The following is a 26,098-nucleotide window of genomic DNA, read 5'->3' as shown; positions in this document are numbered from 1 at the left end:
GGTGCAGCCCACAGAAGGTGAGCAGAAGCAGGGTGGGGCATTGTCTCACCCCGGAAGCGTAAGGGGCCAGGGAACTCCCTTCCCTAGCCAAGGGAAGCCGTGAGGGATGGTGCCATGAGGGATGGTGCCATCCGGCCCAGATACTACTCTTTTCCCAGGGTCATCGCAACCTGCAGACTAGGAGATTCCCTTGGGTACCTACACCACCAGGTCCCTGGGTTTCAAGCACAAAATTGGGAGGCTATTGGGGCAGATACCTCGCTAGCTGCAGGAGTTTTTTTTGTACTCCAGTGGCGCCTGGAATGCCAGCGAGACAGAACTGTTTACTCCCCTGGAAAGGGGGCTGAAGCCAGGGAGCCAAGTGGTCTAGCTCAGTGGATCCCACCCCCATGGAGTCCAGCAAGCTACGGTCCACTGACTTGAAATTCTCACTACTAGCACAGCAGTCTGAAGTCGACCTGGGATGCTTGAGCTTGGTGGGCAGAGGGGCGTCCACCATTACTGAGACTTGAGTAGGCGGTTTTCCCCTCAGGGTAAACAAAGCTGCCGGGAAGTTCCAACTGGGTGCAAACCCACCACAGCTTGGCAAAGCCACTGTAGCCAGACTGCCCCTCTAGGTTCCTCTTTTCTGGGCAGGGCATCTCCGAAAGAAAGGCAGCAGCCCCAGCCAGGGGCTTATAGATAAAACCCCCATCTCCCTGGGACAGAGCACCTGGGGAAAAGGGTGGCTGTAGGTGCAGCTTCAGCTGACTTAAAACATTCCTGCCTGCTGGCTCTGAAGAGAGAAGTGGATCTCCCAGCATAGCACTTGAGCTCTGCTAAGGGACAGACTGCCTCCTCAAGTGGGTCCCTGACCCCCGTGCCTCCTGACTGGGAGACACCTCCCAGCAGGGGTAGACAGACACCTCCAGCTGTCATCTGGTGGGTACCCTCTGGGACAAAGTTTCCACAGGAAGGGGCAGGCAGCAATCTTTGCTGTTCTGCAGCTTCTGCTGGTGGTACCCAGGCAAACAGCATCTGGAGTGGACTGCCAGCAAACTCCAGCAGACCTGCAGAAGAGGGGTCTGTTAGAAGGAAAACTAACAACAAAAAACAATGGCATCAATATCAACAAGAAGGACACCCACACAAAAACTCCATCTGAAGGTCAACAACATCAAAGACCAAAGGTAGATAAATCCACGAAGGTGAGAAAAAACCAGTGCAGAAAAGCTGAAAATTCCAAAAACCAGAATGCCTCTTCTCATTCAAAGGATCACAAGTCCTCACCAGCAAGGGAACAAAACTGGATGGAGAATGAGTTAGACAAATTGACAGAAGTAGGCTTCAGAATGTGGGTAATAACAAACTCCTCTGAGCTAAAGGAGCATGTTCTACCCAACGCAAGGAAGCTAAGAACCTTGATAAAATGTTACAGGAACTGTTAACTAGAATAACAAGTTTAGAGAAGAACATAAATGACCTGATGGAACCGAAAAACACAGCAAGATAACTTTGTGAAGTATACACAAGTATCAGTACCTGTATCAATCAAATGGGAGAAAGGATATCTGAGATTGGAGATCAACTTAATGAAATAAAGCATTAAGACAAGATTAGAGAAAAAAGAGTGAAAAGGAATGAACAAAGCCTCCAAGAAATATGGGACTATGTGAAAAGACCAAACCTATGTTTGATTGGTGTACCTGAAAGTGATGGGGAGAATGGAACCAAGTTGTAAAACATTCTTCAGGATATTATCCAGGAGAACTTCTCCAACCTAGCAAGGCAGGCCAACATTCAAGTTCAGGAAATACAGAGAACACCACAAAGATTCTCCTCAAGAAGAGCAACCCCAAGACACGTAATCGTCAGATTCACCAAGGCTGAAATGAAGGAAAACATTTTAAGGGCAGCCAGAGAGAAAGGTCGGGTTACCCACAAAAGGAAGCCCATCAGACTAACAGCAGATCTCTCTGCAGAAACCCTACAAACCAGAAGAGAGTGGGGGCCAATATTCAACACTCTTGAAGAAAAGAATTTTCAACCCAGAATTTCATATCCAGCCACACTAAGCCTCATAAGGGAAGGAGAAATAAAATCCTTTACAGACAAGCAAATGCTGAGGGATTTTGTCACCACCAGCTTGCCCCATAAGAGCTCCTGAAGGAAGCACTAAACATGGAAAGGAACAACCAGTACCAGTCATTGCAAAAACATACAAAAATGTAAAGACCATCCACACTATGAAGAAACTGCATCAACTAATGGGCAAAATAGCCAGCTAGTATCACAGGACAGGATCAAATTCAGACATAACAATATTAACATTAAATGTAAATGGACTAAATGCCCCAATTAAAACACACAGACTGGCAAATTGGGTAAAGAATCAAGACCTATCGGTGTGTTGTATTCAGGAGACCCATCTTGCGTGCAAAGACACACATAGGCTCAAAATAAAGGGATGGAAAAATATTTACCAAGCAAATGGAAAGCAAAAAGAAGCCAGGGTTGCAATCCTAGTCTCTAATAAAACAGACTTTAAACCAACAAAGATCAAAAAAGACAAAGAAGGGCATTACATAATAGTAAAGGGATCAAGGCAACAAGAAGAGCTATCCTAAATATATATGCACCCAATATAGGAGCACCCACATTCTAAAGCAAGTTCTTGAAGAGTCTACGAAGAGACTTAAGACTCCCACACAATAATAGCAGACAACTAAAAGGACTTTTCATGGACATAGATGCCTATACTCCAGAAAATGCAGAAATGTCTTGGGTGAGGTTCTCATTTGAGGTGTGAAACTATTCACAGCATCACACCTTTATAGAAATACATGGTAATAAGTAGTAATCAGTCCATCATTGAAAATGAAGAGAATTAGAGTAAGTGGCCTCTGTGTCTACTGGAGACTTGCTTTTGTGAAAACCTTAAGAGGTCTGGGTTTTGTGTTCTAAGGAGGGTAGAGTATTTCTTTTACATACGTCACATTATTTAAATCGCATTAAGATCCAGAGGAACAGACATTATTCTCATCCCCATTACAGATTGAGAATGAGAAACTTGTTGAGGTTAAGTACTTTGTCCAAGGTTACACGGATTTAGGATTTGAGCTATCTTGATGCTCTTTTGCTCAAAATTCTGGCTGTATATTTTTAAGGCAATCAGAGGGTGAACTTCATTAGGGATTTGAAACAGTTTTAGTTGGTTAGTGGTTCTACTTTAGGAAAGGAATCAAGACAAAAGGGAAATGATTCAAAGAATGAGGGAACTGGGACCCTTTTAAGTTGCAGATGAGGTAATCTGTGTTTGGATCAGAGACCTATAATTTATGTAGATTCACATACATCTTTTTCAGATATGCATACATTGGGGACTGTAGAGTGTTGTGGAACTAAATGTATTTGTATGTGTTCAACACATTGTATAATTGACTCAATTATCCATGTGGAGATTATTCACATTTAATTTGCAATCTGGTTTCTCCTTTCAGTTAGGTTGTTCTTGGGCTGCTCCAGGAATGCCAACTAATTTAAATAATAATTTAAGTAAAACATAATTAGGAAGGAAAATTAAATTCAATTTTTTGGCAGCTCTTGAATATTCTACTGCTGAAATGTAACTAATCCATCCACTGTCTTTTAATTCACCAATGCCTTTTTAGTACTACAGGATTTTATTGCTTTCCATAGATTATTGCAGTAGTTTCCAGGTAGCCCTCCTGCTTACCTCTTTCCACTCCAATCATCATTCTGCTGACAGCAACCTTCAAAAAAACCAACTCCCATTGCAAAATTTCTTTGCTTCAAAACATTTAATGGATACAAAAAACAACCTAATGGCTACCCATTTCTCACCAGATTAAGTGCACATGCCACAACCAGTCATTAAAGGCTTTTTCTAGTCTAAATTCCTGTTCTTCAAACGTCAAACCGTCCTTCTACTCTACTGACCTGAAACACATTGCCTCACCCTCCACACCTCCACACCTCTGCAGACCCACCGCATTTGCCACCTGCCCTAGGAAGCTTTTCCTGGTCTTACCTCTGATGCCTTTCACTGCTCCCACATCTGAATTCCTTTAACTCACTCCATGTTTTTCTCAAAGGCAGATCAAGGTATTTATGCAAACATGGTGTCTCCCTAGTCTTGGATGAGCTCCTTGACATTACTCACTGCAGCGATTCATCTCCCCTGCTCTGCAGTGTCAGACTCTAAAGAAGGGTGCAACAAATACTTGTCCATTTAGACTGCTGGCAAACCCTGAGAGCAGGAATTTTGGCCTTTTGTATCTCCCGTGCCTAGAACAGCGCTTGGTACACAGTAGGCGCTCATTCATTGAACATTGCTGAAGGAATTGAACGTACATACTACAAGCCCTGCAGATGCAGATACAGGAGGGGGTGATGGCACAGTGCTTAGGGTGGAATTGGAGGCACCACCTCTCCTGAGGGGTGATGCGCAGCTTCCTGGGCAGGCTCAGGGGAGCTGGCTGAACCGCCTGCCTCTCCGCAGGCCAAACGCTGGAACCCACACATTACCTATCCAAGTATGTACACACAGGCTCACTTAAACCTGCCCTATTAAAAAAATATACCCACACACGCACACACCACGTATCCAAGCATCAAGCATGTACACATGGGCTTGCTTAAACCTGCCCTATTAAAAATAATATATATATATGCACATACATACACACACATATCTATCCAGGTCTGTACATGGACTTGCTTAAACCGGCCCTATTAAACACACACACACACACACACACACACACACACCTGTCCACGTATGTACATACATATATAATACATAAATACAAAGACATATATATGCACAGACTTAAGTCCAACACGATTGTAGTGTCGGGAGGACAACTGGGCCGCCCTCTCCGCCCTCCAGGACTGCGGGACAGGTCTCCGGCCGCCGGGGTCGCAGGAGCCCCAGAGCTCTAAAGCGGCCCCGGCGCGGCTTGGGCCTTCCGGCTTTCCGTCCGCCGCGGCCGCCATTGGCTGGCTTCGGCGCAGCTGACAGACGGCGGCAGTGCGAGAAAGTCGAGGATGGCGGTGCCGGCGGCGCTGATCCTACGGGAGAGCCCCAGGTAGCTGATCCGCTAAGCTCCTGCGGTAGCGGGCTCGCACAAGGCTGACCTTGCTGCCTGCCGCCTGGCCGCCGCGGCGGACCCGGTTGGGTGGGGTGGGCTGCCGAGGTCGCGACGCTGGGTCTGCGGAGTGCGTGGGGCCGTGTAGCGCCTTTACCTTCACGGTGGTCCACCTGTGGGGCTCACAGTGCGCTTGGCAGCTGAGGTCTGTATGGAAGCGTGTGGTCTGCAAGCATGAGGTCTGCGTCACTGTTTGCGGAGTTTGGTATCAGAAGTTCCCGGGCGCTGCCTTGAGTGCTGCTGAATCACGTGGGACGGTATTCCGTTTCCGATTTCAGTTCCCGTTGGGACCCTGTGGTGAGAAAGGCTCACACTGGTGCTGGACCAACATGTGTTAATACCCCTTTTAAGTCAGGATCGAATATGGGACCGAATTTTTGATTGGTAACAGAATCTAGCCTGGCTTTGGTAGCATTTGCTTTTGTTTGCATTTTAAACAAATTTTTAGTTAATTTCTACTTATGGTAAATTAAGCTGGTTGTCCATGGTGGTGACATACAGTTCCCCTTTAACATTATTTAAGTAAAAAAAGACTTAATTTGTGAAAAAATAAGTAATAGTGCAGGTAGTGTGTGGATACAGAAAAAATACTGAAGTATATAGGCAAAATAGTGTTCGGAAATAATTTCTTTGTGCTTGAATTGGGCAGCAATCTTCCAGAAGAAAAGAGTTATTTTAAAGTTTTTCCTTCTTCCTGGATTCCTTTTGTTACCAGTGGAGGGTGTCCAGGTTCTTGGCGTCTTGAACAAAGAACTGGAGAAGACGCACAAACAAAGCGAGGAAAGAATGCAGAAATTTATTGAAAATGAAACTACACTCTACAGTGTGGAAGTTGCCTGAGCATAGGGGCTGAAGGGCCCCTACAGAATTTTTGGGAATTTAAATAACCTCTAGAGGATTCCATTGGTTACTTGGTGTTCTCCCTATGTAAATGAAGAGGATGAAGTAAAGTTACAAAGTCATTTACTCCGCCTATGCCCTATATAGAGGACATTTCCTGTCATAGCTGAAGTGTGAATCAGCCTTATGTTCCCAGCCTCCCGACCCTATTTTCCTGCCTCACTTTGGTTCTGATTGCCAGTTTCTTTCCTCATACCAATGTCTTGGGGAACACTGCTACATCAGTAAACAGTATCCAATATGGTGCAGTAAAGAATTGTTCTCATCACATCATTTAAAGTTGATTGTTACAGGACAGGTGCTGTGGCTCATGCCTGTAATCCCAGCACTTTGGGAGACTGAGGCGGGCAGATGTCTCTTTTTTTTTTTTTTTTTTTTTTTTTTTTTTCCTGAGAAGGCATTTCCCTCTTGTGCAGGCTGGAGGGCAATGGCGCCATCTTGGCTCACTGCAGCTTTCCCCTCTTGTGTTCAAGCGATTCTCGTCCCTCAGCCTCCCAAGTAGCTGGGATTACAGGCGCCCACTGCCTTGCCCAGCTAATTTTTTTGTATTTTTAGTAAAGATGGGGTTTCACTGTGTTGGCTAGGCTGGTCTGGAACTCCTTGCTTCAGGTGATACGTCCTCCCTGGCCTTGCAAAGTGCTGGGATTATAGGCGTGAGCCACCGCAGGACTGATTGAGCTCAGGAGTTAGAGACCAGCCTGGGCAACAGGGCGAAACCCCATTTCTACAAAAAATACAAAAATTAGCCAGCGTTGTGGCCTGTGCATGTAGTTCTAGCTACTTGGGAGGCTGAGGCACGAGGATTCCTAGAACCCAGGAGACAGAGGCTGTAGTGAAGTGAGCTCATGCCACTGCACTCCAACCTGGGTGACAGAGCGAGACCCTATCTCAAAATTGATGATTATTGTAATAACGAAGTTAATTATTACAATCGAAAGAGGGTTTTAAAATAACTATGTCCTTAGTGACCCCAAATGATTTTGTACATAGTATTTGAAAAGTTACTTGCCTTGTAGTATTCTTTAAGTTTTTGGTGTAATTGCCATAATTGCTATTCCTCTCCTCCCACCACTTTCAGAGTTCCGTTTTTGGGTTAAGTGGTTATATAAACACTCTACTAGATTAATGCTCTTCCGCTGCAGAGTACAAGCTTTCCCTAGTACTTTGGTTTGCCCAAAAGCAAGAGAAAATTTGCCAAATGGACCTTTTCAGCAGAAGTAATTTTGGGGGCATCTTTTTGGAAATGTTCAGGTTGCCCTGCCCTTTTTGCTGGCTGTCATCTGTTTTTCTTTATTTCACTCAGATTTACCATACAGCAATCAGAGTTGTTGGAATGAAAACTTAAGATAACTATAGAAAGTACAGTTCAACTAGGAAAGCTCATTTTACAACTTTGTTTTATAATTTTCTTTAGCATGAAGAAAGCAGTGTCACTGATCAATGCAATAGATATAGGAAGATTTCCACGGTTGCTCACTCGGATTCTTCAGAAACTTCACCTGAAGGTTTGTATTTTTGTGTTTCCACACCTTGTAATCTTCCTTCTGATTTAATTGAAAGTCTGATTATTTGGAGAACTTTTTGCAAAGCCATAACTTTTCCAGTATGTTCTTAGGGACACTGGTTCTGTGGAAGATTTGATAATGTTTTGTGGTCAAAAGTTTGAGAAACTCTGTCTTCAATAAAGTTAAATTTTTTAAATTATGGAACTTTTCAGAGTATTTTAGATGCTAGTGTTTGTGGTACGTATGTGAGGGTGATTATGGCAGGTAACATTTTCCAAATGTGTTTTGACCTTGGATCTGTTTTATTTTGGTATGTATTTTGGGACTAATGTTCTACAAAATCTACTTTAGGGAAAAATTCTGTCTTGGTTTGATTTTTCCCCTTAAAAATAATTCTGTGTTTTTTTCTATCAACTAGTATTTAATCTTTCAGTTAATTTTGTTCTTCTTTCACTTTTATTTTAAGGGTATGGTTGTTTTGGACATGCGAATGCTTTGTAATTCTCTACCTGGCCCAATCCAAGTTAATTTATCAAGTTATAAAAATTTGATTCCATCTGACGTATTTATGGAGCACACACTAACTGCTCTATGCAGTGCCGGGTATCATCATCCTGAGAACCAGGACTCTTACTCTTTCCTCTTCTTTTTCCTCGCCAAGAGCCAGCCTCAAAACCATGCCTTTCCCCTTTGAAGTGTCTTTCAAATCCAAGTTCTCACAATTCTAGGTCAAATCCTTATTACCTGTTTTTTAGATGACAATAGTTACCTTCAAACTGATTTCCCTGCCTATAGTCTTCTTGTTTTCTACTGCTTCATAATACTATGTAAATTACTTTCTAATTTTTTTTTCCCTAAAACAAAGGTGGATTATAATTTTCACAGTGTTCAAAACCATCAGTGACTATCCATTGCCCCATGGAGAAAAGTTTAAAATGCTTAACGTTGTGTACAAGTCCCATTATAATATGGTTGCAGTCTACAGTCTCATTTTGTAAGTGCTCCAGTTACACTGGATGGTGCCTATTTACTACAACATGCCATGAACTTTTTCAGCAATGTATCTATGCATATATTCTTTCCCTTGCCTATAAATGGCCTTCTTCTCTTTACTGAGTACCTGTTCATCCTTCAAGGATTTCACACTCTCAGGCTCAGCAATTTGTTCTTTCTTCTGTGCTTTAATTCATTCTCACCTAATTTTAGTACTGCCTCATAAGTATTTGTTTCATGATTAGAAGGCAACCAAATCCCTTAAACCTATTAATGGGTCTTCCTCTGGTTTTAAATATCTTGAGGATTATGTCTTACTCATCTTTATAGTTCCCATTCCTAATACATTGCTACTAGTATAGTTGGCACTCAGTAAATATTCTTAGAGTTAATTATTTTCCTTGCTGTGGAAAACACAAAACAAACCTCAGTCTTCTATAATATATTCCTTTTTCTAAGGAATTTGTGATGTGGATGGAGAGAAAGGAGAAACTGCAATGATAGCAGCAACATTCTGTGGTATTTGCTATTCATAAAGTTACATTGGTTTCTTTTTCACTGGTGTGATGCTAATGGCTTTGTGTTACTAGCTCATCTAATCCTTACGGCAACTTGAAAAAGTAGGTACTGTGGTCATCTCTGGTCATCTTCATTTTATCTATGAGGTAACCAAGATAGAGACAGAGATTGGTTAAGTAACTTTCCCAAGGTCACACAGCTAGCTAGTAAGGCAGCTTGGCTCCGTAACTCTGTCCCTTATTACACGAAACCTCAAGAAAGGGTATAGAACATTTCATAAATTGGCCCAAAAGCGAATGATGTGGGCTATACAGATATTCTGCTTTATTTCTTGAGCTGGTGGGTGCTTGCTTGTGTGTAACAATATGGGACAAGAAACTCTTACACACATCTTTTGTTCTTCGCACTGAGGGAGAATGGAGCACTTGCACAGAAAATTGTGATGTTTGTCTTTGACATTCTCAGTCATGTATGGAGTTGAGAATGAGTTAGTATCTATCTTAGAGTTAACTGAGTGGCTGAAGAATTCCACGGAGGAGCTTGAATGCTTTGTCATCAGAGGTAGGGGAGTGGAGAGGAATAGAGGTGCTTGTTGAAAAGTGAAGTTACTGGTCCTGCTGGCATTTAATGTCCAGGTACTTTTAAATAAAGAAACATGTATGTGAATACTTGCCTGCTAAGAAAATGTCAGGAAAGGTGTAATTGTTTTTCTCCTGTACAGTTGCAGGGGATCATCTTTTAGAAGGGCTCCTATTTTGATAAGGGCTCTTCAGTCAAGTTTGCACTGCATTTCAGGATCTGCCAACTTTCTTTTATGTGCCCCGACTTCATCAAGTTGGCCTTTGCCTTGAGGCAGAATTCTTAGAATAGTGAAACTGAGGCAGGCAGATTGGTGAAGAGGTTTTGGGATTTTGTTGCGCCTCTACTGGTACTTTTATTTTACCAAGTTTGATCTGTTTATGGGCAGAAGATATGTTTTTGTCTAGACTGATTCCTTGGAATCCCGAGTAGGAATCAGTATGAGGGAACAAAGACAACTTAGGTATAGAATGTGGGCATGCCAGATTATGGATCTGGGAGTCCTCTTTGGCCATATTCCTGGCTCATCCTGGCATATACAAATACATGGATATTTTGTTTCTTTGTTTGTTACAATGTGTGGAGGCTGCTGCTGGTATTTAATGTCCAGGGACTTTAGAAATATTTTGCAGTGTTGGCCGGGCGCAGTGGCTCACGCCTGTAATCCCAGCACTTTGGGAGGCCGAGATGGGCGGATCATGAGGTGAGGAGATCGAGACCATCCTGGCTAACATGGTGAAACCCCATCTCTAAAAATACAAAAAATTAGCCCGGCGTGGTAGCAGGTGCCTGTAGTCCCAGCTACTTGGGAGGCTGAGGCAGGAGAATGGCGTGAACCCGGGAGGTGGAGCTTGCAGTGAGCCGAGATTGCACCGCTGCAGTCCAGCCTGGGTGACAGAGCGAGACTCCGTCTCAAAAAATATATATATTTTGCAGTGTTTAGGGCAGTCCTGCACAAAGAATTGTCTCACTCAGCGTGCCAGCAGTTTGCATTGGGAAATACTAATGGAAGTCAGATGAACTTCCATAGCTGGGAACTTAGAAATAAACATTCGTGGCCTTTGCACTTCAAAAATAACTGTCACAGCTCATGCAATAAAAAAACTCATGTATTTGGCTTCATAGGAGAGACTTTGAGGCCCTCACACGAAGCCTGTTGAGGTAACAGTGCTGTATATCTAGTTTTGAGAGGTCAGTTCTCTGGGTTCCTGACCATGGCACACTAAAAATAGCAAACTGGGGGTTGGTTTGAAGATGCTGTCATGGGGCATGTAGGCAGCTTTAAGAAATGACTGCTGATCATGAGATGAAATGGAAGAGTTATGACAATCAGACCCAAGAAACATAAAAGGACAGAAGTCTTAGATTTGTTTTTGCTCTAGTTAAAAATCATCCATGTATCTCAGCAGTTCTTTAGGATACATGAGCCCCTTAGCACAGGGCTCTGAGTCACCGCAAGATATTTGTTTAATCTAATTTATTTTGTTTACAAAGGTCTAGAAATGAGCATCATACATTTTATAAATTTACATGCACATCAATTTCTTTTCACCATGTATTTTCCTTTAAAGTTCTCATCTCATATACGAATAAATGAATCTTCTGTCAAGTATGAATTTTGAATGTCTGAATATGTGCTAATAGATTGCTATTTGTGTTATAGGCTGAGAGCAGTTTCAGTGAAGAAGAGGAAGAAAAACTTCAAGTGGCATTTTCTCTAGAGAAACAAGATCTTCACCTAGTTCTTGAAACAATATCATTTATTTTAGAACAGGTATTTTTGTTGCCTCAAATTTTCTAACCATGATTTGTTTACTACATATTTGTATTGTTATGATATCTTTAACATTCTGTTTTTTTAATTAAAAAGTATGCAAGATGGAAGCTGTGAATATATTTTAGTTAACAATTTCAATGTAAAAATACCTGAATATTATAAAGTATTTGAAAATATGAATTGAGACTTCATTGATTTGAGACAGTTATGAAAGATTTTAATTTGTTAGTACTTGGTATAATGGAAAAATGGACGTATTTTACTTAAGATATTAAATGATTTGGGGGATGTATTGACTAGGCTGGTAAGACAGACATTTAGAAAAGAAGTATTGTCATGTTATGTGCTACTAAGCTGCCTTCTGCATCCCTTTTTCTCATCTAAATTCACTTCATGATTTAAGCTGCTATTCAAGGCTCATCTCCTTTACTTGAGCTGTGACCCCTTATACTTTCAGTCTTCCTTTATTTGGATTTTTAAAAATCCTTGGCTCATCACAGTAGAGCACACTGTTAGTCTTTCAGCAGTTCATATGTGTTAGTTATGCCTCCTTCACCAGATTCTAATTTGTGGGGAGCAGGATCATATTTTTGTGTATCTTATATAAGCCTAACACATTGGTGGGCTTAAAATAGATCCTCATAAATTCTTGTTGGTTGATTAAAAATAATATTTGTGAAATAAAAGTTTAAATAGTTTTGTAACTTCATGAGCATTTTAATGAACATATTAAGAGGACAAGCTGGCAGTTATCTACTACAGCCCTACATACATTATAGATCACAAAGATAAATGCGGTTCTAATTTTTGGTGGGTGTTCAGTAAGAGAAAAGGATCATTGAGTAGGACAGCATAGCATGGTGTTCCAGAATAATGTAAGGAACAGAACTGGCATCACTGTTAAAATTTTTTACAACTTTTAATTATATAGCCTGTAGAAAATTGATAGATAAGGTAATTTTGAGAAAGTGCTTCTTGGAAAAAAAATTGTTAGTTGGGAAACAAAACTGTTGTATACTTATTTGAAATGATTAAGTGAAATAAATGAAATCTTAATTAGGGTACTATTTACATAGCCAAAGCAAAGAAGAAGTTTTTTGGTTATTAAGTGGATTTAGGATTACTTAAAGCATAGGCAAAAATGAAAAAAAAAATCATCTTGAATAATTTAGGCCATTTAATCTTGAATCTTCCAGCTCTTGGTCATGTATTTTATTATTTGTAAAATAACCAAAAATGTCTGTAATAGGACCATGAGGTTTTTTTTTTTTTTTTGACTTAAGTCATTTAAAAATAATTTTGTACTTATTATAGTTTAAGGTTTCTGTATGAAGATGAGGGACATATGTAATTTTTTTTTCTTTTTAATAGGCAGTATATCACAATGTGAAGCCAGCAGCTTTGCAGCAGCAATTAGAGAACATTCATCTTAGACAAGACAAAGCTGAAGCATTTGTCAATACGTGGTCTTCTATGGGTCAAGAAACAGTTGAAAAGTTCAGGCAGAGAATTCTGGCTCCCTATAAGGTATAGAACATACTATCTTAAATATGTTTTTCAGTAATGTATGGCATGAATTATTACACCTGAAGAGTTTTTAAAGTGATAATATTTTGATTTGAGAGGTAGAGTCAGGCGAAAGAAACACAGATGCTCCTCAACTTACAATGGCCTTACATCCTGATAAACCTGTTGCAAATTGAAAATATCCTAGGTCAAAAATAGAGTACACTCTAGAGAATCAGTTGTTTACCCTTGTGATCACATGACTGACTGGAAGCTATAGCTAGCTGCCATTGCCCAGCATCACGAGAGAATATCATACATATTGCTAGCCCAGGAAAATAGAATTGCTAGCCCAAGAATTCAAAATTTGAAGTATAGTTTTTACTGAATACATATTGCTTTCACACTGTTATAGAGTCAGAAAATTGTCTGATATGGTCCCTGACTTAAGTTTAGATTTTACAGTGGTGCAAAACTATTGCAATTTCGACATACTTTTACTTTTGATCTCTTCCTGGGCTAGTGATGTGTGGTACATAGATACTCCTTTTTTTGGAGGCTTTTGAAGATGGCTGACTAGAGACACAGGACACTTCTCCACAAAGAAGAACCAAAATAGTGAGTAGGTAATCACACTTTAAATAAATCGTCTAAAAGAGAATGCTAGAGTTCAGCAGAGAAGTGACCGGAAACACCTGAGGAGAGGGAGGAGAGGTGGACAGCCTTGCTAGGATCAACCAGAAGCCTGGAGAGGCTCCTCAGTGTAGAGTCGGGGTAAGTGAGAGATCCCTAGGTGTCCACATTCTTGCTGCAGACTCCTGTAATCCTAACTGTGGGGGAGTTCTTGAACCCCATTGGCCCCAAGACTGGCACAGGGAGCTCCCTGAAGTTCGTGCAATGGCATTGCTCTAGAAAGGGTGCTCTTGCTGGATTCTATGCACCCCCTGAGTCTTAGGCAACTGGAGCATGGCTCCATTTTAAGAGTCTAGTCCCTGTCAGAAACAGAATAATCTTAAAATTTGTGTGAAACCAAAAAATAACCCAAATAGCCAAAGCAATCCTAAGCAAAAAGAACAAAGCTGGAGGCATCATCTTCCCTGATTTCAGCATTTATTACAAGGCTATAGTAACCAAAACAGCATGGTGTTGATATGAAAGCAGACTATATACCAATGGAACAGCATAAAATACCCAGAAGTAAACCCATGTATTTATAGCCAACTGATTTATTACAAAGGTGCCAAGAGCATACACTGGGGAAAGGACACCACCTTTAATAAATGGTGCTAGGAAAACTGGATAACTATGCAAAAGAATGAAATGGCCCTTCTCTCTCACCATATAAAAAATCAACTCAAAATCGATTAAAGACTTAAAGACTTAAACATAAGACCCACAACTATTAAAATACTAGAAGAAAATAGGAGAAACACTCCAGGACATTTGTCTAGGCAAAAGTTTTATGGCTGACATTCCTAAAACATGGACCAAAAAAACCCAAAATAGACAAATGGAAGTATATTAAACTAAAAATCTTCTGTACATTAGAGGAAACAATCAACAAAATGAAGACCCAACCTGACAAATGGGAGACAATTTTACAAACTATTGACTTAGCAAATGACTAATATCCAGAATATGCAAGGAACTTAAACACCTCAACTGCAAAAGAACTAATCCCATTTAATGTGGACAAAGGATCTAAACAAATGCTTCTTGAAAGACAATATATAAATGGCTTATAGGTATATGAAAAAATGCTTAACATCACTAATTATCAGAGAAATGCAAGTCAGAACCAAACATGCCGTATCATCTTACCCCAGGTAGAATGGCTATTAAAAAGAGAAAAAAATAATGGATGCAGGTGAGGATGTGGAGAAAAGGGAACTCTCATATGCTTTTGGTGACAGTGTATATTAGTACAGCCATTATGCAAAAGCAGTATGGAGATTTCTCAAAAAACTAAGATTAGAACTACCACACAGTCCAGTAATTCCACTATTTGGTATATATTCAAAGGAAAGGAAATCAGCATATTAAAGAAATATTTGTACCCCTGTGTTTATTGCAACAGTAAGAAATCAACCTAAGTGTCCATCAGTGGATGGATGAATAAAGGGAATTTGGTATAATTACACACGAGAATAATATTCAACCATAGAAGAGAATGAAGTGTTGTTTGCAGCAACATGGATAGAACTAGAGATCATTATGTTACATGAAATAAGCTAGACACAGACAAATATAACAGGCACTCACTCCTGTGTGGTAGCCAAACAAGTTGATGTCATGAAGATAGAGAGTAGAATGGTAGTCAGCAGAGTCCCAGAAGGATGCATGGGATGTGGGGCCGGAGGGTGGATGAATGGAAGTTGGTTAATGGGTACAAACATATAATCAGAAGTAATAAGTTTAATGTTTGATCGTTTAGTATGGTGCTTATAGTTGACATCAATATATTGGTCATTTCAAAATAGCTAGAATTGAGGAAGTGAAATGTTCTGAACATACACAAATGATAAATGCTCATGGTGGTGAATATATTAAATACCCTGACATGATCATTACACAGTCTATGCATATAAGAAAATATCCCACATATCTCATAAATATGCAAAAATGTTATGTATTGATGAACAAATAGGCTTTGTATTAGATGATTTGGCTCAACCATAGGCTAATGTAAGTATACTGAACATGTCCAAGGTCAGCTAGGCTAAGCTGTGATGTTTGGTAGATTAAGTGTATTAAATGCATTTGTCAATTATTATGTTTTAACTTACAGTAGATTAATTGAGGCATAAGCCCATTGTCAGTCAAGGAGCATCTGTATATTCTCTAGAAGTCTTCTATGAGATATATGATTTGCACATATTTTCTCCTAATCCGTAGTTTTCGTTTTCATTCTCTTTAACAGTATCTTTCCCAGAACAAAACCATTAACTTTGATGAAATCTGTTGTTTTTTTTTTTTTTTTCTCTTTTCGTGATCCTACTTTTGGTTTTCTAAGAATTTGCAGCCTAATCATGACACAAATATTTTCTCTTTTGTTTTCTTCTAAATGTTTTACATATATATATTTTATGTTTAGATCTAAAATCCATTTAACGTTAATTTTGTATGACACAGAAAGTGCAGGTCAAAGTTCATTTTTTCTACGTGTGGATGTTCATTTGATCCAATGTGATTTGTTGTTAAAATTATCATTTTGTCATTGAATTACAATGTGTTTGTCTAACATTTGATATTTTTGTGTGAGTCTTTTTCTGGAATCTCTCTTTGATTTCATTGACCTATTTGTCTATGCCAATATCACACTGCCTTAATTATTATAGCTTAATAGTAAGTCTTAAAATCAGGTATTATGAACCCACTGACTTTTTTCTTCTTTTTCGTAATTGTTTGAGCAATCCTAGTTTCTTTGCCTTTTCGTATACATTTGAAAATCAGCTTTTGTATGTCTGTAAAAAATCCTGCTGGGGTATTGATTGGGGTTGTGTTTAATTTGGAAATAACTTTATTGAGAAATGACTTTTTAACAAGTATTGAGTATATCTATTTATTTGGATCTTCTTTGATTTCTTTTATCAGTGTCTTTTGTTTTCAGCATATCAATCCTGTACATATTTTCTTAGGTTTGTACCTTAAGTACTTTTTCTTTCTGTCTTTTTTGTTGTTGTTGTTGTTGTTGTTGAACTATTGGTAGTATTTTTCAAATTTTGTTTTCCAATGGCTTATTGCTAGTATTTGGAAATACAATAGATTTTCTATACTGATCTCTCTCCTATAACCTTGGTGAATTCACTAATTAGTTTTAGCAGCTTTCTTATAGGTTTTTTGTGATTTCCTTTGTAGACAGTCACATTGTCTGCGAATAAAGACAGTTTCATTTCTTCCTTTTCAATCTGTACAGCTTTTATTTTTCTTATTTTATTTTACTGACAAGGACTTCCAACATGATGCTGAATAGGAGTGGTAAGTCTGAATATCCTTGCCTTGTTCCCAATTTTAGGGTGAAAGCATTCAGGCTCTTATTAAGTAGGATGTTAGAAAATGCCCCTTTATTGTTTTCACTTCTCTACTTCCCTTTTTAAACATTCTGTATTCTTACTGCTCTCAAGTGTCTTCTATGTCATTGCCTCATTTTTTATCATTTTAAATTCTACTTTTTCCTATATCCTGTACAGATTTTAAGCTTTCCATTTCTTTCCCTGCAATTCTTTTTTTAAGCCATTTTCATTTTTAAAAAATTCTTGTTTTTTAATAGTAGCCTATTCTCTCTTTATATTTTTCCTATATTTTATGCAGTCCATTTTTTCCTTGCACATTAGTAGTCATAACAGTTAAAAATATTTTTGTTTTCTGCTTCTAATAGTAAGTTACTTTTTAGTGTCTTCATGATGACAGTTTGTTTTTTTAAAAGTAGTATTTTTCCCATAGCTGCATTACAGAAGCTTCTGTTTAAGAAATAAATTAATCATTTGTTATATAAAATATGCAAATAAAGAGGTTGGAAGGCCCTGATTAATTGTACATTGTCCTATTGAGAGTGCTGGACATTATCTTTTGGTAATTCTGGGTATATCATAGGATAGCTAATATACTCTTTTAAAGTCTGGAATGCTTAAATAAGATAATATTATAATAAACATTTATGGTGCTTATTGTGGGTCAGATGTTATAATGAGTTCTTTGTATCGTACAAAACCCATTCATAGTTCTGTTTTATACATGTACTTATAAAATTGAGGCTTAGAGAGGTTTAAAACGTTGCCCCTGGTTGTACAGCTAAATAAGTAGCCGAGTTGGGATTTGACAAGAATAGTCACACTCCTAAGCTATTATACTATCCTGACACATAGATGTTAGCTGCGAAATTTTTCTGCATCAGGCATTATGCAGGGTGATTTATATAGTTGTTTGTATGTACTTCATATTAGTCCATTCTCGCATTGCTATAAATACCTGAAATGGGGTAATCATATAAAGAAAAGAGGTGTAATTTGCCCATGGTTTTGAAGGCTGTACAGGAAGCATGATGTGCTGGCGTCTGCTTGGCTTCTGGGGAGGCCTCAGGAAACTTACATCATGGTGGAAGGTGAATGGGGAGCAGGTGTCTTTCCTGGCAGGAGCAGGAACGAGAGAGAGGGAGGAGGGAGGTGCTACATACTTTTAAACAAGCAGATCTTGTGAGAACTCAACTACCACAAGAATAGCACTAAAGGGATGGTGCTAAACCATTCATGAAAAGCCTGTCCCCATCCCATGATCCAGTCACCTCCTACCAGGCCCCACCTCCAACACTGGAGATTACAGTTGCACATAAGATTTGTTGTGATCACAGATCCAAACCATGCCACATATCTTTGAAAGTGAGGAAATAAAACTTTAGAAAATATTAGTCACTTTATCATGTTATCCCAAGTGGTCCATGATGAAACTGAGGTGAGTATTGGATCTGTCTATCTCTAAGTCTTACTCTTTTTATATCTTGCTACCTTTGGCAGCTATAATGCTATCTTTCTTTTTTATTCTGAGAACTGTTTAGGATACTGTGGCCAAAATAGCCAGATGTGAAAACAGATCATGCCATTTAAATTGTAACAAAAATATATTACACTGACTTATATGATGAAAAAAGGTGTACATGCAATGACTTTAACTGTTTTATGGTAACTTAGGGTCTTACCCACATAAACTGTGTAAACTGTGTGGTGCTTGCAGCAGAACACATGTTGGTAGTACAGTCAACCCTCTGTATCCCTGGATTTCGTATTCATGGATTAAACTTGCAGCAGATCAAGAATATTTGGGAAACAAAAAATTCCAAAAAGTGAAACTTGAATTTGCCATGTGTCGAGTACTATATTAAATCCCCACAAATGAAGTGATGTGTTGTCATTGTATTAGTTATTATAAATAATCTAGAGATGATTTAAAGTATAAAGGAGGCTATGTGGAGGTTATATTCAAATACTATGTCATTTTATATGAGGGACTTGAGTATCTGCAGTTTTGGGTATCTGTAGGGGGTCCTGGAACCAGTCCTCCCTAGATACTGAGGAAAGACTGTAATTCTGAATTCAAAGAGGGTAAGATTCAATGAAATAATGTTAAAAAAATCAAAAGGTGTTTATTTTTATTCCGTTTTAAAAAATGCTTATTTTTAAAGCTTTATCAAGGTATAATTGATAAACAAAAAGTATGTGTATTCAGGGTGTGCAATGTGATGATTTGATAGCTTTATACATTGTGTAATGATTACCATAATCAAATTAATCAACATATCCATCACCACACAGTTACCCCCTTTTATATGTGGTATGTGTGTGCGTGAGGACATTTAAGATCTGCTATATTTGAAAACTAAACAATGTGGTATTTTTAACTGTAGTCACCATAATGTACATTAGATTCCTAGAACTTAATTTATTTTAAGCTAAAAGTTGTACCCTTTGACCAGTATCTCCTCATTTCACCCATACCCCATCCCCTGGCAACTACCATTCTGTTCTCTGCTTCAATGAGTTAAACTTTTGGAGTATGCATATAAATTAGCTCATACAATGTTTTGTCTTTCTGATCCTGGCTTATTTCACTTAGTATAATGCCCTCCAAGTTCATCCATTTTGTCACAAATGGCAGTGTTTCCTTTTAAAAGGTTGAGTAATATTCCATTAATTATCTATTCATTTGTTGACAGACACTTAGGTTGTTTCCATATGTTGGCCATTGTGAATAATACTGCAGTGAACATGTGGGTGCAGATACCTCTTCAAGATACTGATTTCATTTCCTTTAGATATATACCAGAAGTGGGATTGTTGGATTGTATGATAGTTTTATTTTTAACATTTTGAGGAACCTCCATACTGTTTTTCATAAATGCTGTACCAATTAACAGTCCCACAAACACTGTACAAGGGTTTCTTTTTCTCTGCTCTCTTGCTATCACTTGCTATCTCTTGTCTTTTTGATAATAGCTATTTTAACAGATGTAAGGTCATCTTGTATTATGCTTTTGATTTGCATTTCTTTGATGATTAGTGATATTGACCACTTTTTTATATACCTGCTGATCATTTTTATGCCTTTTTTTGGGGGATGGGGAGAATGTCTATTCAGTTCCTTTGCCCAGTTTTTAAATGGGTTATTAGTTTTTCTGTTATTGAGCTTGTAAGTTCCTTACATATTTTGTATATTAACCCCTTATACATGGTTTACAAATACAGGTTGGGTATCACATATCTGAAATGCTTGGGACCAGAAGTGTTTTGGGTTTTAGATTTTTTGGATTTTGGAATATTTGCATATACATAATGAGATGTCTTGGGAATGGTAAGCAAGTCTAAACACTGAATTCAATTATGTTTCAAATATACCTTATATACATAGCCTAAAGGTAATCTTATAGAATATTTTAAATAATTTTGCGTATGAAACAAAGTTTTGACTATGATCTGTCTCATGAGATCAGGTGGAAATTTTCTATTTATGGCGTTATGTTGGAGTTCAAAGAGTTTCAGATTTTGGAGCATTTTAGATTTTGGATTTTTGTATTAGGGATACCAAACCTCTGTTTTCTCACGTTCTATAGGTTGCCTTTTCATTTTGTTAAGTTTCCTTTGTTGTGTAGAAGCTTTTTAGTTTGATGTAATCACGCCTGTTTGTTTTTGCTTTTGTTACGTATTTCATATCCAAAAAGTGATACGCTTTTGGTGTCCTATCCAGAAAATCATTGCCAAGGCCAGTGTTAAGGAGCTTTTTTTCTTGTATTTTTTTCCGGAAGTTTTATAGTCTCAGATCTTTCATTTAAGTCTTTAATTCATTTTTAGTTAATTTTTGTAGATGGTATAAGATAAAGGTCCAGTTCCATTTTTTTTTACATGTAGGTTTCGAGTTTTCTCAGTACCATTACTTGAAAAGGCTTTGTCCCGTGGTCTATTCTTGGTCCCCTTATCAAAGATTACTTGGAAGGCCCCTCTTGTTATCTTTTGTTGTTCAGATCTAATAAATGAGAGGGCCAAGTGAAAAAAAACTTGATATTAATAGGTTTTTGCAAAATATGATTGAAGGAATTTTGAAATTTCATCTCATCTCACTTTTTAATACATCTGTTTTTTGCCATTTATTTATTTTTATTTGGGTAAATTTATGGTGTCCAATTGAAATTTTGTTACATGCATAACAAAATTTCATAATGATGAATTCAGGACTTTTAGGTAATTTCTCATCACCCTCACAGCACCTCCTCTCCCTTCTGAGTCTCCATTGTCTATCATTCTACTCTTTACATCCATGTGTACACATTATTTAGCTCCCACTTATGAGTAAGAATATGCAGTATTTGTCTTTCTGTGTCTGACTTGTTTCACTTAAGATAATGGCCTCCAGTTTCATCCGTGTTGCTGCAAAAGATATGATTCTCTTCTTTTTTATGGCTGAATAGTGTTCCATTGTCTATATATACACACCGTATTTTTTTATCCTGTCATCCATTGATGGACATTTAGGTTGATCCCATATTGTTATTATTGTGAATACTGTGATAAACAGGAGTGTAGGTACCTTTTTGATATACTGATTTCTTTTCCTTTGGGTAGATGCCCCATTGAGGGATTGCTGGATTGAATGTAACTTATAGTTTTAGTTATTTGAGAAATCGCTATACTATTTTCCATAGAGTTCCCTTTTCTATACTATTTTCCATAAGATTTTTCTCTTTTCTCCACATTCTTGTTAACATTTATTGTTTTTTCACTTGTTTTTGTTTGTTTTCGAGACGGAGTCTTGCTCTGTCACCCAGGCTGGAGTGCAGTGGTGCGATCTTGGCTCACTGCTCCCAGAGTCAAGCAATTCTCCTGCCTCAGTCTCCTGAGTAGCTGGGATTACAGGCGCATACCACCATGCCTGGCTAATTTTTTGTATTTTTAGTAGAGACGGGGTTTCACCATGTTGGTCAGGCTGGTCTTGAACTCCTGACCTCATGATCCACTTGCCTCGGCCTTCCAAAGGGTTACAGGCATGAGCCACCGTGCCCGGCCTTTTTTTCACTTTTTGATAGCCATTCTGACTAGGGTAAGATGGTATCTCATTGTGGTTTTGATTTACATTTCTCTGATTAATGATGTTGAGCATTTTTAAATGCATCTGTTGGCCATTTTTATGTCTTCTTTTGAAAAATGTCTATTCATGTCCTTTGCACTGTGTCCACTTTCTAACGAGATTATTTTTGTTGTTGTTGTTGAGTCGTTTGGGTTCTTTGTATATTCTGGATATTGGTCCTCTGTCAGGTACAAATATTTTTGCAAATATTTTCTCCCATTTTGCAGGTTGTCTTTGTACTATGTTGATTATTTCTTTTCCTGGGCAAATCCTCTTAGTTTAAGTTCCATTTGTCTATATTTTTTATTGTTTTCTGTGCTTTTAAGATCTTAGTCATGAATTCTTTACCTAGAACAATGTCCAAAAGAGTTTTTGCTAGGTTTTCTTCTAGTATTTTAAGTTTCAAGTCTTCCATTGAAGTCTCTAATTCATCTTGAGATTTTTTTATATGATCAGAGACAGGGGTCTAGTCTCATTCTTCTGCCTATGGCAAGCCAATTTTCTCAGCACCATTTATTGAAAAAGTTGTCATTTCCTCAATATAGGTTCTTGTTGACTTAGTCAAAGAACACTTAAATGTTAATATGTAGCTTCATTTCTGGGTTTTCTATTCCATTCTGTTGATCTATGTGTCTATCTTTATACTAGTATCATGCTGTTTTGGTTATTATAGCCTTGCAGTTTAATTTGAAGTCAGCGTAAGGCCTCCAAGTTTGTTCTTTTTGCTTAGGACTGCTTTGGCCATTCAGGTTCTTCATTGGTTCCATATGATTTTTAGGCTTGTTTTTCCTAATCTAGTGAAAAATGACAATGGTTTTTTGATAAGGATTGCATTGAATCTGTAGATTGCTTTGGGCAGTATAGTCATTTTTAATAATAATTCCTTTATTATATTTCTAGTTCTGGGAGTACATGTGCAGAATGTGCAGGTTTGTTACATAGGTATACATGTGCCATGGTGGTTTGCTGCACCCATCAACCTGTCATCTACATTAGGTATTTCTCCTAATGCTGTCCCTCCCTCAGCCCCCGACCCCCTGACAGGCCCCATTGTGTGATGCCCCCACCCCTTATGTCCATCTGTTCTCATTGTTCAGCTCCCCCTTATGAGTGAGAACATGTGGTGTTTGGTTTTCTGTTCTTGTGTTAGTTTGCTGAGAATGCTGGTTTCCAGCTTCATCCATGTCCCTGCAAAGGACATGAACTCATCCTTTTTTATGGCTGCGTAGTATTCCATGGTGTATATGTGCCACATTTTTTTTTATCCAGTCTATCATTGATGGGCATTTGGGTTGGTTCCAAGTCTTTACTGTTGTGGACAGTGCTGCAATAAAGATATGTCTGCATGTATCTTTATAGTAGAATGATTTATAATCCTTTGGGTATATACCCAGTAATGGGATGACTGGGTCAAATGGTATTTCTAGTTCTAGATCCTTAAGGAATTGCCACACTGTCTTCCACAGTGGTTGAACTAATTTACACTCCCGCCAACAGTGTAAAAGCATTCCTGTTTCTCCACATCCTCTCCAGCACCTGGTGTTTCCTGACTTTTTAATGATCGCCATTCTAACTGGAGGGAGATGGTATCTCATTGTGGTTTTGATTTGCATTTCTCTGATGGCTAGTGATGATGAGCATTTTTTCATGTGTCTGTTGGCTGCATAAATGTCTTCTTTTGAGAAGGGTCTGTTCATATTCTTCGCCCACTTTTTGTTGGTTTTTTTTTTCTTGTAAATTTGTTTAAGTTCCTCGTAGATTCTGCATATTAGCCCTTTGTCAGATGCATGGATTGCAAAAATTTTCTCCCATTCTGTGGGTTGCCTGTTCATGCTGATGATAGTTTCTTTTGCTCTGCAGAAACTCTTCAGTTTAGTTAGATCCCATTTGTCAATTTTGGCTTTTGTTGCCATTGCTTTTGGTGTTTTAGTCATGAAGTCCTTGCCCATGGCTATGTCCTGAATGGTATTGTGTAGGTTTTTTTTCTAGAGTTTTTATGGTTTTAGGTCTTAAGTTTAAGTCTTTAATCCATCTTGAGTTAATTTTTGTATGGGTGTAAGGAAGGGATCCATTTTCAGTTTTCTGCATATGGTTAGCCAGTTTTCCCAACACCATTTATTAAATAGGGAATCCTTTCCCCATTTCTTGTTTTTGTCAGGTTTGTCAAAGATCCGATGGTTTTAGATGTGTGGTGTTATTTCTGAGGCCTCTGTTCTGTTCCGTTGGTCTATATATCTGTATGGTACCGGTACCATGCTGTTTTGGTTACTGTAGCTTTGTAGTATAGTTTGAAGTCAGGTAGCATGATGCCTCCAGCTTTGTTCTTTTTGCTTAGGATTGTCTTGACTATGTGGGCTCCTTTTTGGTTCCATATGAACTTTAAAGTAGTTTTTTCCAGTGCTGTGAAGAAAGTCATTGGTAGCTTGATGGAGATAGCGTTGAATCTATAAATTACTTTGGGCAGTATGACCATTTTCACAATATTGATTCTTCCTATCCATGAGCCTGGAATGTTTTTCCATTTGTTTGTGTCCTCTCTTATTTCCTTGAGCAGTGGTTTGTAATTCTCCTTGAAGAGGCCCTTCAAATCCATTGTAAGTTGTATTACTAGGCATTGTATCCTCTTTGTAGCAGTTGTGAATGGGAGTTCACTCATGATTTGTCTCCCTGTTTGTCTGTTATTGGTGTATAGGAATGCTTGTGAGTTTTGCACCTTGATTTTGTATCCTGAGACTTTGCTGAAGTTGCTTAAGGAGATTTTGGGTTGAGACGATGGGATTTTCTAAATATACAATCGTGTTATCTGTAAACAGGAACAATTTGGCTTCCTGTTTTCCTAAATGAATACCCTTTATTTCTTTCTCTTGTCTGATTGCCTTGGCCAGAATTTCCAACACCATGTTGAATAGGAGTGGTGAGAGAGGGCATCACTGTCTTGTGCCAGTTTTCAAAGGGAATGCTTCCAGTTTTTGCCCATTTAGTATGATATTGGCTGTGGGTTGTCATGAATAGCTCTTATTATTCTGAGATACGTTCCATCAATATCTAGTTTATTGAGAGTTTTTTTAGCTTGAAGGGCTGTTGAATTTCATCAAAGGGCTTTACTGATTCTATTGCAATAATCTTGTGGTTTTTTCATTGGTTCCGTTTATGTGATTGATTATGTTTATTGATTTGCATATCTTGAACCAGCCTTGCATCCCAGGGATGGAGCCGACTTGATCATGGTGGATAAGCTATTTGATGTGATGGTGGATTTGGTTTGCCAGGATTTTATTGAGGATTTTCATGTTGATGTTCATCAGGGATATTGGCCTGAAATTTTCTTTTTTTTTGTTGTGTCTTTGCCAGGTTTCAGTATTAGGATGATGCTGGCCTCATAAAATGAATTAGGGAGGATTCTCTCTTTTTCTATTGTTTGGAATAGTTTCAGAAGGAATGGTACCAGCTTCTCTTTGTACCTCTGGTGGAATTCGGCTGTCATTCCGTCTGGTCCTGGACTTTTTTTGGTTGGTAGGCTATTAACTACTGCCTCAATTTCAGAATGTGTTTTTGGTGTATTCAGGGATTCGAATTTTTCCTAGTTTAGTGTTGGGAGGGTGTATGTGTCCAGGAATTTATCCATTTCTTCTAAATTTTCTAGTTTATTTGCGTAGAGGTGTTTATAGTACTTTCTGATGGTAGTTTGTATTTCTGTAGGATCAGTGGTGATATCCCTTTTTATCATTTTTTATTGCATCTATTTGATTATTCTCTCTTTTCTTCTTTATTAATTTGTCTAGGGGTCTATTTATTTTGTTGAACTTTTCAAAAAACCAGCTCCTGGATTCATTGATTTTTTTGAACGGCTTTTCATGTCTCTATCTCCTTCAATTTTGCTCTAATCTTAGTTATTTCTTGTCTTATGCTAGGTTTTCAGTTTGTTTGCTCTTGCTTCTCTAGTTCTTTTAATTGTGATGTTAGGGTGTTGATTTTACATCTTTCCTGTTTTTTCTTGTGGGCATTTAGTGCTATAAATTTCCCTCTACACACTGCTTTAAATATGTCCTGGAGATTCTGGT

At 38.4% G+C, this 26,098-nt stretch overlaps 2 protein-coding genes across 6 annotated transcripts in view; one reads left to right on the top strand and one right to left on the bottom strand.

The window, feature by feature from the left end:
* The window catches only part of ATG12 (autophagy related 12), a 1,142,999-nt gene that overhangs the window by 300,202 nt on the left and 816,699 nt on the right, over positions 1 to 26,098 (bottom strand). The window lies entirely within an intron of this gene.
* Positions 1 to 26,098, top strand: part of COMMD10 (COMM domain containing 10) — a 971,919-nt gene that overhangs the window by 727,650 nt on the left and 218,171 nt on the right. For 2 of the 3 annotated variants that reach the window (XM_050793097.1, XM_050793094.1), the window contains exons 1-4: positions 5,022 to 5,090; positions 7,465 to 7,555; positions 11,310 to 11,420; positions 12,795 to 12,950. In XM_050793097.1, coding sequence (XP_050649054.1) covers positions 5,050 to 5,090; positions 7,465 to 7,555; positions 11,310 to 11,420; positions 12,795 to 12,950 — 399 coding nt within the window. In that variant the 5' untranslated portion in view covers positions 5,022 to 5,049. Of the gene's footprint in view, positions 1 to 5,021; positions 5,091 to 7,464; positions 7,556 to 11,309; positions 11,421 to 12,794; positions 12,951 to 26,098 lie in introns of those variants that run through there. The other variant, XM_050793096.1, reaches the window with a different exon arrangement.

The sequence above is a fragment of the Macaca thibetana genome, chromosome 6, assembly GCF_024542745.1.
Source record: "Macaca thibetana thibetana isolate TM-01 chromosome 6, ASM2454274v1, whole genome shotgun sequence".
NCBI lineage: Eukaryota > Metazoa > Chordata > Mammalia > Primates > Cercopithecidae > Macaca > Macaca thibetana.
Note: the sequence above shows the minus strand (reverse complement) of the source record. Positions and strands in the feature narration are given on the sequence as shown.